Source organism: Tamandua tetradactyla, chromosome 12 (genome assembly GCF_023851605.1).
Source record: "Tamandua tetradactyla isolate mTamTet1 chromosome 12, mTamTet1.pri, whole genome shotgun sequence".
Lineage (NCBI taxonomy): Eukaryota > Metazoa > Chordata > Mammalia > Pilosa > Myrmecophagidae > Tamandua > Tamandua tetradactyla.
In genome coordinates this window covers 76,472,908-76,492,598 of record NC_135338.1, presented here as the reverse complement: position 1 = coordinate 76,492,598, position 19,691 = coordinate 76,472,908, and the positions used below count along the sequence as shown (strand labels likewise).

The 19,691-nt window shown below is 39.2% G+C and overlaps 1 protein-coding gene across 3 annotated transcripts in view; it reads left to right on the top strand.

Moving 5' to 3' along the window:
• GABRA5 (gamma-aminobutyric acid type A receptor subunit alpha5) overlaps positions 1-19,691 on the top strand; it is an 80,960-nt gene that overhangs the window by 4,349 nt on the left and 56,920 nt on the right. For all 3 annotated transcript variants that reach the window (XM_077122365.1, XM_077122363.1, XM_077122364.1), the window contains exons 4-6: positions 13,273-13,394; positions 15,799-15,866; positions 15,974-16,194. In XM_077122365.1, the coding sequence (XP_076978480.1) occupies positions 13,273-13,394; positions 15,799-15,866; positions 15,974-16,194 (411 nt within the window). The remainder of the gene's footprint in view (positions 1-13,272; positions 13,395-15,798; positions 15,867-15,973; positions 16,195-19,691) is intronic.

Here is a 19,691-nt window from a genome sequence, read left to right as displayed (position 1 = left end):
GAATGCTTTATAATTAACCATTTCCCTCATTTAGGATATTTGATTATAATTTTGCTGTTGTTACCCTTCTTACACAAAACATTTTTAGCTCCTCACACTTGCTATAGTTCTAAATGTACTTAAGAATGATTTTGTCAAATCCCACAGAACGTTTCATAATATTTACCTGACTTTAAATTGTGACAAAGTAATAGCTAGCACAGAAGGAACACCTATTTTTAAGTTATCTGTTCTAGACAAATTCTGTGAATCTTGTGAACCACCATTCTACAGTTGGAGAAACTGAGGCTGATGAGTGCCCACTACTGCCATTCCACCCCCGCAGACCTGCCCTATCCTCTCCGTTTCTGTGATTTGGCTCCACATGGTTCTTGTGTTTCATAACTTGCCTGCACATGCTTTGCCAGCATTTCTGAGACAGACACATCTATACAGGAAGGGACATGATACTGAAAGGTATTCTGTGCTTCAGGCAAGAGAGCTTTATTTTGACCTCTGAGATTAGGGGAAAAAAAGAGTTTGGGCAAGCTCTTTTTTCCCCCAAGAAAGAGTTTATGTGATCAGGCTCAAAAGAATGGTGAAAGGGAAGCACAAAGGACTGTAAGTTGCTGAAGCTCTGTAGAACAACAGAAATGCTGACTCTTCTCAATATGTAAGAGGCTGAACAACTGGCCAGAGAGGGAAGCCATATAGAGAGGCTGGCTGGGGACAGAAAGAAAAGCCAGGACAAAAGCTTTATGTGTGTGTGTAAAGTTAACAGGCAGTGTTTGTGAAGAGGGCAGGGATTTTGATCAGAGAAGTGATAAGCATGACAAGTAAAAAATATTTGGTAATTATTATCAGATAATGGATGTGAAATTGTTTTGAAAATAAGGCTTATATATAACCATGTATTATTTCTTCTCTTCCCATTTATGTTCTAAAATAGATCTGAATCACTGTCAGTGTCTTTTCAATAGCCTTTAAAATCTTCTATCAGTTTTAAATTATATAACAGCATTGAGTACATGTATAACAGAACTAGAGGTCTTATTTGACAGTTACTTTTATGCTATGTCACATAGGGAGGCTTAGTATTATTTGAGTCATTACGATTATTTTAATGAGACCAGTAATCAGACGTATGTGGTAAAAAAAAACTAGTGCAGAAACAGTATTTGAGTCAAAGACATATCAAATATGTAATATTGAATTTAATCTGGAATTAATTTATCATCCTTTTTTAAATCTTACTTTATCAGATTAGATAGGGCAATGATAATTGTTAGATATATTTTGAGAATATAAAATCAATAATAAGATAAAATCTGAGTTCATTCATTTAATGGTATTAACTATATCTCAGAGGTTTATCAATTGAAAAGGGAAAAATGAGTTAGAATTTTATTACATTGGAGCTAAAATTCAGACAGATTTTAGAATGCAGCATTTTATAACCAGCAATTAAAAGTGAATACTGTAGAAGCAACTTATGAACATGAACAGATAAATTTATCCTTTATCTATCTTTGCAAGTCTACAGACTTAGGTATTGGCTTTATGAAGAGTGTTTTTTCATACGTGCACTCAAGGACAGAATTCCTCTTCTTTTAACTTGAGCAAAAAGTGCTTTCACTCTGAATCATTCTCACAGAGACTCACAATGTCTTTTAAATGGAAAGTTCACTCTTGTAAATCCTCCAATGGGAAATTCTTCCTGGACCATAGCTGCAGCAGATTCATGAGGTCCAGGACAAGCAGTCATCGTAACAATTATTAAAACACAAATTATGAAAAAATACAAGGCCCAGACAAAGCTGTCAGCTCATATTCAACAAGTGGGAGCTGTTAAATCTAGACCTTGGGGCTGGCTAAAGACCAGAAAAGCAGTTCATGCATATAACAAAAATTTTAGGTGACTAAGCGCGGACTGCAGGATAATGTTCAACATCTTTTTGGTAAGGTACCAAAGTAAAATAATTGCAAATTATATGCTTTATAAAAGAAATTGTTACCTGTTCATCATGTTAGTGGACCGTGAGGTCAACAGAGCCTGACAATATTCAGAAGGACAGTCAGAGAGTCTAGCTCTCTGCCAATCCCACCTGGCAAAGGACTCAAGATGAATCACTGACTCATTTCAAGGACAGAAGTAGAATATGGGCTTCTGGATTTAAAAAATGCTAAATTGCATATGATGCATAGTTTAATTAGTGTGAAAGTTCAGAGAAAAGTATTAGAATGAAAACTAGAATGGAATTTCAAAATAGGGCTGTGGTGTCAGTAGCAGTAGTTATGTGTTTATGTGTGTAGATTTCCTTCATTTCAAGGATACATTTTTTTAAAAATGTGCTATTTAGTGTTCACAAAACTGTTACTTTGTAGGTGAAGAAAGCTCAGGCTTAAGAGTTTAGAGATGCTCCTCCTAATTTCACCTTTGGGAAGTGGTAGAACTGGGCTTCCACCTCAGGGCTCCAGGCCAATTCTAGTGCTGCCAACTGCCTTGCCTTCTCTAGAATTTCATGGTATTTATGGTATATTGGAAAGGGAAGGGATGAGAAAAATCCCAAAGCTTGGAGACAAAAGAATATCCTCATCTAGAACTCAAACACTACCACTCTAGAATGTGGGGTCTACTGTAGACTGAGTGAAATCAGGTGCAAAAAGTAAACTATGAAAAGTAGTGAACTATGAAAAGTTGATAAGGGATCATGAAACAAGCCTCATCAGTTCATGGAAAAATCCATTTTTATGTGTTTTTAGCAATATGTTTCAAAATCAAAAGGCAAACCTCAAAATTAATGAAACTGGATCAGTTAATCTTCAATTTCAATAAATTGGGCCATCATTCTATATTAGATTTGGTTCCCACTTCAGGACTCCCTGGTATATTTAGGGATACTTTTAGGCATTATTTTGGCAGAGGGAATATATTAACCCCAAAATATTTGGAGAATGTCTATCCCAAAATCGGCTCTTGAGATCAAGGTGTCCAGATCTGATCTCTGCAACCACATGGAGGAATTATTAGCCACCTGCCCCTCATTTCCTAATCACAAAGTGGGAATAATAACAGATCTTGCATTGTAGGGCTGAAAAAGGATGGAATTCCTCCGTGTGTGTTCAATGCTTAAAGCCATCCAGGCAGGAGGAAATGCCCAACAAACATAGCTGTCTTTCTAGCATTTTAACTGTAGACATTCTACTCTTTGAAGAGGCCCCACTCCATGGAGGAGGGATGCCTGTAAATTCACAGATGCAACAGAGGGTGACAGATTCTACCATGAAAGTGTTCCCAGTGTGTGAGATGCTGAGCCAGAATGCTCTGCAATACAAGGAAATTATTGAGTTAAAGGAAGATTGTCAGGCACATTGGAAGGCAGGACCAGGCATTCCAGGCACCTGGAGGAGTATGTGCAAATGCCTGTGCAAATTAAAGGGAGTAGCATGGTGCACCCAGCCTGAGAGGGATCCCCAGAGATACCACTGGGGGCTTGTATAGTGAATTTTGAGAGTTCCAAATGCTTTTCATTCGTTGAGTAGTGCTATGTGGAAGTTCTGTGGACATAAAAGCAAACAAGACAAACAAGGATATCTTCTATAGTCTATAACGTAGTGGGAAATTAATGACAAATTTGTATTAGATTTCACTCTTTACCACAGAAATTACCATAATCCTAGTGGCTTAAATCAACACAAATTCATTATCTTACAGTTCTGTATGTTACAAGTCCAGTATGGGTCTCACTGGACTAAAATCAGGGTGTTGGCTGCTGTGTTCTTTCTGGAGGCTCTGGGGAAGAAGCTTTTTCCTTCCTTGTTTAAGTTGTTGCCAGAATTCAGTTCCTTGCCATCGTAGAAACAAGGTTCTCATTTCCTGCTGGCTGTAGGCTGAGGAGTTTCCAGCCTCTGGAGTCTACCAAGTCCCTTGGATCCTGGCCCTCTCTTCCCCTTTATTCAAAGTCAGCAACAGCTGCATTTCTTTAATCCTCTCCTTTGCCTTCTTCCACTTTTAAGTGTAAAATGCTACCACATGGGCCCACGTGGGTAACCCAAGATCATCTCCTTATTCAATCCCTTTGATCCTATCTGCAGTCCTCCTTGCTGTGTAAGTTAGCACATCCACAGGCTCCAAGGATTCACCAACTCCAGGGATTAGGGTGTGCACATCTCGGGGTGGGGGTGGGGGTGTTCCTTGGGTGGCCACCCTGATGTTTATTGAGTCCTTGCTGAGACCTGGCACTCCTCTAGGTGCTGAGGTCCAGCAGTGGACAGGCAGACAGTGCTTTTCAGGAAAATGAGACAGACAGTGAGCAAATGAGTGTCAGGTCATGATGATTCCCAGGAAGGTCAGAGAGTAAAGGGTGGTGAGCAGAGACATGCAGGAAGTAAAAGCATGAGCAGTGCTGTTAGTGAAAGGGTAAGGGGCCAAGAGAAGTAGTGAAAGAAGAGGCATGGTTAGCATCATCCAACAGCAAGGAGCCCAGATTCAGAAGTGGGGGGTTGGAGGATGTGTAATCCGAGAGGAAGTGAGTGGGCTGTAGAGGGTCATGGTAAAGGGTAGTACTGTGCTATGTAGGTTCAGGAAAAACAGTAGATGAAATGGTGTTTTTTAAGTAGGAGTGAAACACAAACCAATCTAAATGTGACGTGATGGGATTTACATTTAAAGGGCTCACTCTGGCTGCTGAGTGGAGAGAGAAATAGATTGTGGGGTGGTGCTAGAGGATAAAGAAGGAAGCAAGAAGGTCAGTTAAGAGGCAGTGATCCAGAGAAAAGACTATTTTGGCCAACCGTATGTGTTGATGGATTGGTAACGAAAGAAAGGATGGACCCAAAGATGACTCCAATTCATTTAACCCGAAAACCTGACAGGTTAAGTTGCGCACAGCTGGGAAAGACAGTTGAAAGGAGAGTATTGGTGGAGAGATCCTGAGTTCAATTATGGGCATGTGAAGTCCTGTGAGATGCCTGTTAGATATCCAAGTAGAGAGACCGGATAGGCCATGAGATAATTGAGTCTGGAGGTCAGAGAGGGTTTGGAGCTGGAGGCAAGAATTTGAGTCTTCCTTGATGGGAGATATTTAAAGTAATTTGATTTGATGAGATGTTAGAGATCCAATGTAGACAGAAACACAAAAAGTTCCAAGATTTTGATTTTGCCTTGGTACATTTTAGCATCTAGAGGTCTGAAAAGGAAGGAGCAACCAGCAAGGCTGGGAGGAAGAGGCAGCAAAGTGAGAAGAGCAAAAAAGTGTTCTGACGCAAAGTGAAGAAAGTGTTCTAAGAAGGGAAAAGTAACCACCATGTCAAATGCTCCCACTAGGTCCACAAAAGCAAGGACTGAGAATGGGCTGTTGGGTCTGGCTATGTGGAACTCATCATTGGTCTTAAGAAAAGTGTCTTTCTTGAAAGGGGGGTGGAGTGGTGGAAGCCTTACAGGAATAAGTTTGAGAGAATTAAGGGGGAATGGCAGTGATTTCTAGAATAGACAGCTCTTCTGGTGAGTTTTGATGAGGCAAGGAGCAAATATGGAACATTAACTAGAAGGAGACATGGGACGAATGGAAGACTGTTTTGAAGAAAGGAGTTATGACTGCAGATGTGATTGCTGATGGAAATGATTAGGTAGTGAGGGAAGACTGTGATAAAGGCTGGGATTGTTTGAGGTACTACATAATCGTATATTTGGGACACTCGATATGTTTGAAGGTGGGAAGGTGACTGAGTCTAGGAAAGTGGGCAAGCTTAGATGAAGGAAAAGGTTGCCTGTGAGGCTGTGGAACTCGAGCTTTATAGCATGAGCAGTAGGATTATGTGTTGGGTCCAATACAGTCAGTTTTGCATTATGCACTCACATAGTGCATGATGGGTTCAGAGAACTGGAAAATGGAAGGACCATTGAGCATTTTGGATGTTAAGAACAAGAATGGACATTCTTCAGGAAGGGTGATAAGCAGGGATAGTGCTGAGCACTACTTAGGGAGGTAAATGAGCAGAACCTGGGACTTGTTTAGTGGTGGCTTAGGGGAATGGGAGGAATCTCAGAGTAGAGGTAAATTTCATAGTGCATGACTGTAACCACAGAGAACATCTGTTTCAAGTCCATGGTGTCTCCCACAATAGGGAAAAATTTTTATCTGGAAATTTGGGATTGACTTTTAGTGTCTAACCAGTGTCCACCTTGTATTTTTTAACGTATTTTTTAAAACACTGTTACCTAAAGTGGTGAGTAATGGAAACTTGAACAGAGGATCATAAAGTGGTACCACTTAGAAGTGATTATTTAATGACCTTAAAGTATCTTAAATACACTGAAGAAACATTTCTTGGAAATCATTACTTACTCAAGAAAGAAGGCAGAAGGAAATGAAATTTAAGAAGACAGATCTGCTGTAGCTTAAAACCAGCCCTACAATTCCCAAAGTGCATTAAAACATGTCTGCAGTTGCTTTATGGATCCCATTTTGTGTAAATCAAAACTGAATATGATATAAACCAAGATAACATCATTAAGGAATAACTTGACTCTTCATCTTCACCAGCTGCTTCATGCACTTTGGGCATCTGTGTGGTGCAGAAGAATCAAAAGATTTTTCTTTACACCAAAAATTATTAGATATCTGTTTAACTTGTACCTTTAAAACACCAAAATAAGGAAAAATAAATAATCAGTTACCCCTTGGTAAAATGACTCTCCTTTGAGGATTGAATCTACAGTAGCTTTTCCTCTTCCACCTCCTCCTCTTTCTTTTCCTGCTCCTCCTCCTCCTTCCTCTCCTTCTCCTCCTCCTTCCCGCCATCCTTCCCTTCTTCCTCCTTTTCCTTCTTCTGTTTTTCCTTCTCATCCCACTTCTCCTCCTCTTCCTCCTCCTCCTCTTCTTCTTGTAAATACTGATTGATAAGCAGATGTAGTTACATTCCAGTAAAATGCTTTAAAGCTCTTCACAAAGAAAGATACTTTTAGATCATACTAATGCAATTTCTTACTTGCTCCCCTTTCAGGGTAATGATGAATCCTATGGCAGGGTTAGCCCCAGGCTGGAACTTGGCTGATGGTAGAGATAGCATCCTGGATTCCTGGTCCTGCCATATTCTGAAACTCAGATCCTTCCCTCTCTGTCACCCCCGAATCAAGAAGTCTTGCTGACTGTGCTTTCCATTCCATCTCTTTCCTGAATGCCATAACTGAATCTCTAGGCCTTTAGGTTTGCCTCCCCTAAGACCTTAATTTTCCAGCTTCCTGAGTGGAGGCTCACAGTGGAAGTGCCTCTTCTTAAAATGCCTTGACAGCCCCATCACGCTAAGAACAAGCCCCAGAATTGTAGCATGGCATGCTGTCTTTTGCGGTTTGACTTTTGTCTGTCTTTCTACCACACGTGTTATTCTTTTACACAAAAGTCCGTACATCCTAGGCACACATGCTGCTGTTTTCCTTTTTCAGAGCCATTGCTTGCAATATCCTTTGTACCCCTGTCTTTGATTTGTGACCATACTTTCATGCTTAAAAGCTCAGGTCCAATTTCCTTGCCTTTGACCCTTAACAAAGCCTGTTTCTCTTCCTTGTATGCCTATATTTTGCCATGTTCTGTTGAAATCCTCTGTGTTTTTTTCAGAATACAGTCATGTCCTTGAAGTTGAGGATAACCATCTTTACTATCTCTGTTGTCTTGGTTATCCCAGCATTTACTGTAATACGTGGCACATAGTAGAATTGACATCCAAGAATCATTTTCAAACTGAGCTGTTGAAACAAACACTGAGCCCAAACATATGGCCTTTCTGAACTGACTAGAGGAAAGAAGAGTCAGTCTGTCAGTCTTTGGGGACCTTTAAACAATACCAGTGTCTATCCCTTTCTAGCCAAGGCTCTAGGGTCCAGAATTTTATTACAAGAATCCCAGAATCAAATCCCTTGGAGAATCCAGATGTAAGACAATAGGGAGAAGTTGGTAACTTGACCAACTGCAGAATTTACCTTTCCTACAGACATTCACATCGTTTTCATTATACAGGGCTGATAAAATAAACCCATTGATGGACCGAATTTAGTGAACTGGTAGTTTTCCACTCCACTTCACCAGAATTGTATAAACAACCCAGAACTTGAAGCCCAACAGTGTGCCTTGGCATAACTATTCAGAAAGCCTTTCTGCTCCCCAGAGTATCTACTACCAGGGCCAACCCCATCCCCACCCTCTGCAATCCACCACCTTACTCATACTGTAGCATAGTATAGGACTCAATGACCTCATCCCTTATTTTTCAGCCTAAAGTCATTTGAAACCCGTCTTATTCATTTTCTCTAAAAATATTAGGGATCACAGTTTAGAGAGCCGAAACTTCGTATTTAAGGATGAAGTCCTTGTCACTTTTGTATAGATGACTACTCAGGAAAATGAGGATCTTTTAACAAGAAAAGTGGACTTCTTTTATAATCTCTTTTCTGGAACATCAGTACTCTGAAAATGTTGGGACTGATGACATGGAATAAGTGTGACTTGTTCTTTAAGAGAACATGAATCCAATACAAGGGGTTATTTCATACTTTGGGGAAACCTAGTTAATTATCCTTGATTGAAACCAAGGGATTAGTCACCAAATTTTTAAAGTACTTCCATTATATTTTAGGTTGTTGTCAGTAATAATGGATCTAGTCTCATCTTACCAACATCCACTTCCCTGAAGAGCAGAGTGATTTTAGCTTATCGTTGAAGTTGTAGTACGGTTTACTAAAGATAAGTAGAGCTCAGTGGTTGTACTTACTACAGTCAGGGAAAGCTGGGTTAGGATATCAGTGAGTGTTTTAGTCTGCTAGTCTGCTGAAATGCAATATACCAGGAATGGCTGGCTTTTAACAAGGGGAATTTATTAGTTTACAAGCTTACTGTGCTCAGGCTATGAAAATACAGAAATCAAAGCATTATCAAGACGAACCTTCTTTCTGAACAAGGCTCCTGGAGAATCCTGGACTCTGTCAGATGGCAAGGCACATGGTGACATCTGCTGGTTTCGTCTTTCTCTTTTAAGTTTCATTGCTTCTTATTTCTGGCTTCGGTGTCTTCCTCTCTGTTTCTGTGTCTTTTCCTTTCAACTTCTGTATCTCTCTCTCTGTACCTCTTTGTGTTCATCCTGTTTATAAAGGAGTCCTTGAAGAGGATTAAGATCCACCTTGTCATACTTCAACTGAAATAACCTAATCAAAAGATCCCACCTATGGTAGGTTTATACCCACAGGAATGGATTAGGTTTAAGAACATGATTTTCTGGGGTTCATTCAGCCTCAAATAACTACAGTGAGGCTGAGCTTACTTTTTAGACTTACAGACTAAGTGTTCAGAGAGGTGAGGGAATCTTGTGTTTATATGGGGATGATTCACAGATTGTCCACTGCACATTATCACTTACTAAAGGTATAGCTCAGTGCTTTTTGCTTTGATTTTCAAGTGGTTCCAACCAACTGAAATAGAGTACAAGAAGCTGAAGCTACTCATTCACCTTAGGACCTGTCTTTAAAGATTGCACAGCTTGAAAAAGGCACTAGCATATCAAACAAATGCCCATGAGATTCTGTGTGCTGGTGCTGTGCCAGGAGCTGAGAAAATATACTTGCTCTGTGTGATAAGGAAAGGGCCTTCCTCTTCATAGTTGTGAAAATGGTGCATTTCATAACCATGTGCTGCACTTGAATCATTTCTGAGGATGAGCTGTGAACTGAGGAGGTCTTTCCAGTTGTTCATGAAAGCACTCCCTGCTCTTACCCTGATGCGCACTTCCAAAGAAATTTTTTAATAGTATATTTCCTATCTCCCAGCTCCTATCTTCAGTAAAAACACAGAGAAAACACTGCAAATCCCAAGACATGACCTCTGTTCCAAAAGGTTCCCAAGATAAATATGTGATGCATTAATAGTGGGAATAGGACAGATATTGAAATTCTTCCAAGAAAAATATGGTGCAGAAGTGTTTAAAATTTTGGAGGACCAGTAAGTGTAAGGTGAGTTTTGGAATTCTTAAGCATTGCATCCCATGACTATCTGAAATGCTTTGGATATTTGTGAAGTGGGATTCAAAGACACGTAGAATACCTTTCCTTTAAACTGTGACGGAGCAGTGTACCTTTATTTCTACTTTCAGAGAAAACTGAGTACATGTCTCAGAGAGATATTAGTGATGAAGAAAGAGTGCACAGGAACTCTCAAAATGGTCAATAACATTGTGTCAAATGTTTGTCTCTTGATAGCAGGGCTTTCAGGTCTAATGCAATTTAAGAGCATTTTCACAACAGATAATGGAATCGCTTAGGCAAATTTCCTTGAAATATTAAGATATGCCTTTTTCTAATAATGTGTAGGCTCTCACATCTATTTGTAAATTAAAGAAGCAAGGAGGAGAGTGTTGCAAACATTGAGCACTGTGCATAACCTCGTGTCAAACTGATACAGTTTATGAATGCCATGAGAAGTATATGATAAGACCAGATTTAGTTGGTCCAATAGTTCCTCAACTAGGCAAGCCCTAAATATTTTAAGTGTTTCTTTTCCAAACCCAGAAGTAGATATTAAGTGATTATATTCATCCAGGGGACTAATTATGCAAGGCTTTGTTCTTTGTCTTTCTAAAGTGTGAAACCACAGTGGATGTCAGAGAAAAGGGAGATTTAATATTCTTTAATACTAAGACACTGGGTCAAGATTCATGTCTGTTGACTCCATACTGGCAGGACTGAATTTTAGCTGGTTAAAATTTCCAAAATATGCATTTTTTTTCCAATTTTCAGTCTTTATTAATGCATAAAACAAAGCACCATAATAGCCTAATGAATGAAGAGATATTTTGCATATGAATTAGATAGTAAATACTCATTAGCTACAAGTCTATCAGAAAATTGATCATATACCATAGAAAACCCAATACAGCATTCAGTTTTCTGTTTTTTCTTTTTGCTTTTTGCCTGGGCAGGCTCTGGGAATACAGCATATAGTTTTTTTGTTTTTTTTTTTTACTTAAAAAAAAAAAGAAATTAACACAACATTTAGAAATCATTCCATTCTACATATGCAATCAATAATTCTTAATATCATCACATAGATGTATGATCATCATTTCTTAGTACATTTGCATCAATTTAGGAAAAGAACTAGCAAAACAACAGAAAAAGATATAGAATGTTAATATAGAGAAAAAAATAAAAATAATAATAAAAAATAAAAAATATATATATTTAAAAAAGGAAAAAGAAAAACAAAAGACAAACAAACAAACAAAAAAACTATAGCTCAGATGCAGCTTCATTCAGTGTTTTAACATAATTACATTACACTTAGATATTATTGTGCTGTCCATTTTTGAGTTTTTGTATCTAGTCCTGTTGCACAGTCTGTATCCCTTCAGCTCCAATTACCCATTATCTTACCCTGTTTCTAACTCCTGCTGGTCTCTGTTACCAATGACATATTCCAAGTTTATTCTCGAATGTTGGTTCACATCAGTGGGACCATACAGTATTTGTCCTTTAGTTTTTGGCTAGACTCACTAAGCATAATGTTCTCTAGGTTCATCCATGTTATTACATGCTTCATAAGTTTATTCTGTCTTAAAACTGCATAATATTCCATCGTATGTATATACCACAGTTTGTTTAGCCACTCGTCTGTTGATGGACATTTTGGCTGTTTCCACAAAATATGCATTTTAATGGTCATGTGAGAATTAGACTAAGAGAAGTTTAAGCAATTCTTTCATTCAAAAGTGAATGGCATTTGGGCCAGTAAAGAATTGATCTGTTTAGATCCAATCGATAAAAATGAGTGATTTTCAGGAACTGGATGGAGCAGGCACAAATGGGTTCTGGACTTGGCTCACTAGCCCTGAGGTTGTCTCCCAACTTCAATTTCGGCAATTTTATGAAAGAGAAAGTACTTTTAGAAGAGTTGGGTGTCTGTGGCTTAGCAACTCAGGAAATTACTGAGAGTCATAAGTACTTCGCCCAAATGCCAAGGTCACTGATGCTCCTTAGTCTGCTTTCTATCGCTGCACATTTGTTATTTCTGGTCATCTGTTATAGTGATAGCTTCACAATATTTGTGCTTATGTGTCTGGCTTTTTTACTGAACATGATGTTTTCAGAATTCTTTTGAAGTTGCAGCCTCTCTCAGAACTTCACTCTTTCATATGGCCAAATAATATTCCATCGTGTATATGTACCACATTTTGTTTATCAAAGTTGAGCTTTTGATGATCCAGACCCATCTTGTTATTTGCACATCAGAAGTAGCTGTAGAGACTGAGGTAAGATCCAGGAGCTCTAGGTGTGTTATTGCATCTTCTGGGTTTGTGATGATTTTCTTCCAGGACGCCTTCCTTGGTCCTTTCAGGCCTTCTGGTTCCTTTCAGAGAAGCTTCTAGTTTCCATCCTCATGCACTTTTTAAGGCTAGGTAACTCCAATCAGTTGAAGAAACCAAGAATGGTTCTTTAAGTTCTTTCTTTAATCTCTGGTCTATTTTTCTTGAGGGTCTTATGTTAACTGTAGGAATCTGACATGCCGGCCACACAAAATATTGTGTGTCCATGTCCTTGATCAAAAGAGGCAGTTGAGTAAACCTCAATGAGGGTTTTCAGACCAGGCTTGAGGACCCTTCACCTAAATATCCCATCAAGTGGCCTTGCTGAGGGTGTGAGCTCGAAGCAGTTTTACAGGTTTCACAAACTTGATTGTTTCTAGCACCATATGTACTAATCTTAGTTTGTAGCACAGACTTCCCATTTCCAGTACAATTCAGCATACCAGTCTTACCTTCTAACTTGTATAGGGTTTCTAAGCATCTCCCTCCAACACCCGTCTCCCATTGCAGACACTTCACTGTAAATATGTGAATTCAGTTTTTCTGTGTTTAAACCAAACTCCCGAAATCCTTTACAGGTGAATTAAGCTCTATTAGTTCATGTGTCTTGGCTACTCTTTTTTCAAAAAGGCTAAAATGTTGACACAAGAGGCTACTCAGAATCCCTACAGTTATTGATAGACTTTGAGCGTTGACAGGAAAACCATCCCGGAAGCCCAGAGACAAAATTCTCTCTGGATATTAAAAAACTGGGGCCTATTGATCCAGAGCAATAATGCAGACTTTAAAGGAAATAAATTCTAAGATGCCATCCCTCCAGAGCAAGTCACTATATTCCCTGGATTTCGTATCTGTGTATGGGGTTATTTGCTTTTTTTTTCAGTTAAAAAAATATAGGAAATAATTAATACACCTTTTAAGTTTTTCCTTTGTTTCTTCCTTAAAAAGCTTTTCACAAATGACAACAAGTTCAGTGAAAGATGCAACCAATGACAACATCACGATATTCACCCGGATCTTGGACAGGCTCTTGGATGGCTATGACAACAGGCTGCGACCTGGCCTCGGAGGTAAGCATCCTCCTGCGTTGATCCCACCACATTCCTAAGGGAAGCCTAAATCCAGAATCAAGATTTTGGGTGCTGGGACTCAGGGAACACACAAAGATGAGTTTTAGGGACCTGAAATAGCTTTCCTGCCAGGAATTTGATCTCATGACTTTTCCACCCTTGCCAAGGCCTCTTTTTCTTCCTTTGTTATCATACCAGATGCAAGAAGCTGGGGAAACTAGTCCACTTAAAATGTTCATTGCACACCCACATTTTCCAGGGTTTCATTCTGATTCACATAAGGAGGAACCTCCAAATAGCTCTTAGATGTCATGGGAGCTGACATAAAGCTTTTAAGAAATACTGTGTTATCAACTTCACACTCTGATAACTTTGCCAGTCTTTTTCATAAGTCCACTATTGAATGCAGTTTCTCTTCGCGTCTTAACGTATTCTCTGTTTCATTCTTCATTAGGTGTTTTAGCCATAGTATCCACCTTGATTTTTAAGAAATTGATAAAAGCCATAGACTGATGTTAGAATATTCCTTCAGCTCATATTTTTCACAGCTTAATTCTGTAGCTGAGAATTGTGTTCCATTTCTAGGCAAATGCACTGCCTTTGGCTCTGCAGACTCAGATGCAGTACCTTTGAACTTGCTCCATTAGGTGAGGCAGGAATTGTAGGCAGATACAATTTCCTAGGGGAAAGTTCAGATCTTCCTTAGTGTTTGCATTTTTAATGGTGAGATTCACTAAAAGGATGAATGGCCATTTTCCACCTTTTGGGTGAGAGGTCCTGATAGGATCCTTGGCCATGCCTTTTCTCATCACACTGAATTACGTGTCCACGTGCCTGCTGTCTAGCATCCTGGTGCTTGTTTCATCATTTTGATAATGCCCAGATTGATCACAACTTCTGGAAATCTGATGAGCTGCCATCTCTCCATTCCCTCTTCTGTCATCCAACACCATATGCGCTAGACACTGAGGTTTCAACAGAGCAGACTGGCCCTGTCCTTCTGCAGCTGGTGCATCTGTGGCGAGATGGTTATTGACAGCATACAAAGCATCATATGCACGTGCACATGTAGATACACACTATACCCATCCATGATCACAATTTAATAATAACATTTGAGCAGTTTAGGGTTATGTAGTGAGGGTTGTAACACACTCAAATATGCTCCCACTTTGGGACCTGAAGGTTTTACATGGCCTTGGTAATTACTAAGAAATACACAATCCTACCCCCAAGTATTAGTTGCAATTTTTATTGATTTATATATTATCAATAACTTTGATTGAAACAAAATACAAAATACTACATAAGATGAGATGGATCTCCCTTCCCAAGCTGTTCCCATCCTCAGGGTACACAGTCCATAGTTGTGTTCTTTCCCTAAGGACAACCCTGTGCCTGTGGTTTTCACTGGAGATTCCTTGGGAGTCTCCTGTCCTCATCTGGATTGATTCTTTTGTTCCTTAAATTATTAATTTTTTTACTTTTTAAACTTTTTATTGTAGTGTCATATATACTACTCACAATTTCCGATTTCAACCACTTTCATATCTACAGTTCGGTGATGTTACATCCACAGTATTGTGTTACCATTACCGATAAACCTTACCCCAACTTTTCATCATCTCAAATAGAAACTGTGCAGTCATTAATCAATAAACTCCAATCCCCTTCACAACCACCCCAGCCCCTGATAATCTGTAATCTACCACTGTCTCTAATACTTTTCTTATTTTAGATTTTTTATATAAACAAGATCATACAGTATTTGTCTTTTTGTATCTGGCTTATTTCACTGACATGTTGTCTTCAAGGTTCATCCATGCTGTAGCATGCATGATTATAACTTCATCCCTTTTGACTTCTCAGTAATATTCCATTATGTGTATCTACCACATTTTTGTCTATCCATTCATCTGTTGATGGATACTTGGGTTGTTTCCACCTTTTGACTATTGTGAATAATACTGCTATGGTAATTGGTATACAAATATCTGTTTGAGTCCCTGCTTTCATTTCTTTTGGGTATGCATCTCAAGGTGGTATTGCCAGATCATATGTAATGCTATATTCAGACTGATTTTAAAGGCTCCATTTATGGGGAAGACAGAGTCCGTAACAGATGAGGAAACAGAGGTGTTTATAAAAATCACCCAGTGCTGCACACCAAGATTTACCCGCATCTACTCCTGACTGCTCCCCAAGAGTGCAAAAGACAAGGAGAGCCAATAGCTTTGTTTCTCTGGTGGGTGTTTTATTCTGTGCTCCAGGCTGGAGCAGCATGGTGTCCTGTGGTATTTATCAAGTCCTCCAAATTTACTACACACATTTCAGGGGCTCTGATTGCTTGTGGTGCATAGCGGCTGTGAACTCAGTGACTGGGGTAACTGTGTCTGTGTTTCAGAGCGAATAACTCAGGTGAGGACAGACATCTACGTCACCAGCTTCGGTCCGGTGTCGGACACGGAAATGGTAGGTCCCAGGGCATGGGTCCTCGCAAGTAGTTTAAAACCAACAATGAGAGAACTCTGTTTAGGGCCTCTTCTACCAGCTCTAACCACTGCCTTCCTTTGCATTAGGAATATACCATAGATGTGTTTTTTCGACAAAGCTGGAAAGACGAGCGGCTGCGGTTTAAAGGGCCAATGCAACGCCTCCCTCTCAACAACCTTCTTGCCAGCAAAATCTGGACCCCAGACACATTCTTTCACAATGGGAAAAAGTCCATTGCACACAATATGACCACACCCAACAAGTTGCTGAGATTAGAGGACGATGGCACGCTGCTGTACACCATGCGGTGAGTGGAACTCCGCCTGGCTGAGTGCAGAAGAGAGGATGTGGGTGATACTGTGCCTGCCGGCTAGAGGCCGAGCTGGGACACAGGGCTTCCAGGACTCAGGGACTTTCGGCCAGAATCTGGTGGAATTTGGTTTGAACCTTCCAGGTGGAGGTGGGCATCCATTTACCTTCTGACCTCCCATGCTAATATCCATGTAGCTCTTTCCCTGGGCTACTGTAGGCCCATAGCTTTTATTATTTATACTTGTTTATTTGGTGGAAGATCAAAAGCATTTGGCATCATAGCCCAGCTGATATAAGATAGCGAAATTTCATTTTAATAAAGAAAATCTAAGAAAGCCCTTTATGTTGCAGTTGTGCAACCCTTTGAGTTTTTAAAAGCACTTCTCTCCTATGCTTTAATAACATTTCAAAGCTGAGATTAAATTTTAGTATTTCTAATTCAAAGTCATCATTGGTCACTTTTTATTCTCAATTATTCATTGCCCCTGAGTAAATCAATAAATTGACCAGTGAGAAAGGCTCCTCTATAGATTTTCAATTTTTCCATGATGGGTCAAAGTAGACCACAAATAACTTTTTTTCAAAGGCACTGAACCCAAGTATATATACATGCATTTGTGTAAATTTGATGTTCTTAGAATTACTCTCTCTGCCAAACAATTCTTCAGAAAAAATAATTCTAAAAAGAAGTAAACTTTAGATTTAAAATGAGTGATCATAGTGGAAAGTACTGTTGATATCATCCTGGAAGGCTGCATTTCCTAATACCCATTGTTTGTTGACACATGTATCTAACAACAGGATTTGAATTCTCTTGTAATAATCTAATGATTTCTTATGAATGACCCTATAACACTTTGGCCTTTTGTTCCATTCCTTGCTTTCTCCTTTTCCTTCATTGATCTTGGAAATTTGTTTTGCTCATAGATGGAGACATGAGTTGTGAACATTGGTGTCCCTTAGATGAGCCCTTGAGCAGAGAATCAAGTTGACAAGCTAAAAAATATTGGAATAGTTGGAAAGAGGATTTGATCATAATGATATGGAGAAGGAAGGCAAAGGCATGACCGAGAGTGGTCTCTTTCGCCACATGAGAAAGGAGCAGGTGTGAGACAGTGTTCTAGGCTTCAGAGTATGTTAAGGGAGCCATGCAGGGCTGGAATGAATTGCAAACCTTATGGTGAAGGACCCTCATTCCCTGCCATGCATCTTCGCTCTGTTCATGGACTAAAAATACCCCATGGACTAAAAATACCCCCAATCCCTATCACATTTATATCCTTGGTTCCACCTAGTTCCTATCACTGGTAAATTTATTTGGGTCCAATTCTCCAAAGTATATCATAAGACATATAGTTTTACTCTTAGTAGAAAACAGGCTGCTATCCTCCAGTGCATTCTTGTTTGAAAGGCATTGGGAGTGTTTAGAAGAGGAAGAGGCAGGAGAAAGACCTCTTAATGAGAGTCTTTGTGCAACATACCTTCCCAAACATGTAACTGTTTAGTCCTCTAACAACTCTGCCAGGAGGTGAAGCTGTCATATTAATGGACAAAGAAAGTGAGGCTCAGGGGTGTTAAGTAATCAACCCTGGGTCACACAGCCAGTGAGGAGGTATCAGGAGTTTGAGTTCTGGTCTGAGCAGTTTTCATGTTTCATCCCTCACATTTGATTGTCTGAAGGATGCAGCTTCATTAGATACATAACGAACTTCATATTACCCATGTCAAAGAGTTAGGCCCAGAGGGAAGACAGTGAGACCTGGAGCAAATTGTCAGCATAATTAGTGGTTATTTGTGCAGAGAAAATCTGCTAATGAGCTGTAAAGTTGATGATGAGGTTTTTTTTAAGTCATATGTAACACTGAAAAGTAGAAACAGTTCCACTTGAAAGTGTTAAGAATTAAAATAATGTGATAGCATTTTTAACCTATTGATTTATTAAAGAAGGTGAAATGATAAAACTAATTACTGGTGATAATACAAACTATTCCTCTATCCCGCCCCGCCCCATCAGGGAGCACCTCAGGGATACAGTGTATCTGTTCAGCAGTTGGCCATTCTTGTCAAACCTCATAACAACAATACTATACTTTGGCCTAGTAATTCCCATGTAGAATGCATCTTAAGAAAATAATTAGGATATGAACCAAGCTTTACAAACAAAGATGTGCATTAAGATATTACTTAGGATAGCAAATATTGGAAGGAATATAAAAATTAGGTCAGTTTTTCAAATAAAATTGTGTTTTCTTTTTTTAAGGCTTTGGACCTAATTAGCAAATGAAATATGAAAAAACAGAATAAAATAGAGTTTATGTGATATGGTTTTAAACTGAGGCAAATATTTGGAAATATTTGAGAAAAATAGTTATCGTCTTACAAAATTTAACTACCATGGAGATTATTCTTCATAAACAGGATTTATTTACGTAAAATCTCCATCAAGCTCCAATAATTATTTAAAGTAATATTTAAAGTTATAAACAATTAAGCAAGATGGAATTCTTTAAATAGGTGGATCAGAAGAAGCCACGGGAAAGTAAGTGATTAATGACATTTGTTCCCAAAAGTCTGTCAGAGAGACCCAGGCAGTTACCAGGAGCTCATCTGCAATGTTGGTTCTGAAAATTTTTCTACTTGACAATGGGTCACCCAGTTGGAAGGTCTGAAAATAAAATTCCACCAGCTGCTCAGAATAAGCCAACTATTTCTCATTCCAAAGAGAGACATACATTTTCTTTTGGATCCTCAAGGAAAGAATGCTTTATAATATCTGGATAATTTCTTCCACAGCAATCTTTTGGTAATCAGAGTGACTGATAGATTTTCCAGGCCCATTCCTAGAATTGTACCTCACACAATAGGCAGGGTGGCTTGGTCACCTCTAAGGAAACTAAACCAAAGCAAATTCCCCCAGGACTTTCCTTTGCAGCCCTGGAGAGGTAAGGGTGCTGAATCAAAAGATTGATGTTAGTCCATATAGAGGGCTAGGTGAATGCCTGTCCTTCTGACTAGCCTCCATTAATTGTGTTTCCCTGAGCACAAATGACTAGCAGTGAGGTCCAGATTACACTCTCCAACAAGCACCTGTAGGAATGAAGAGATAGTGTCCTACAGGGTGGATGCATTTCTCAGGGACTATGCCAAATCTTAGGATGTTTTCCTTTATAACCACATGAGCTAGGGGACCATAATTACCTACAAACCATCTGCCTTTCTCCCATGCCTTCTAAAAGTGCAAATTGTCATGAGAAAGCATAGTAAAAACCATTTTAGAGAGTAAATCCCTGTTCTTTCAGTCCCTGGCTGAAGAGCAGGTCTCCTCTGTGTCTCTTTGTGTGGAAAACTAAAATTAACAAGACAGAGATTACTATGAGGCAAATTCTTACCACACAATTCTGCTTGGCTCAGAAAACCTGTGTATCTACCCACTATCAGGCTGTCCATGCCCTTGTAAGGGAAAGATTCTGGCAAACATTTTAGAATATTGAT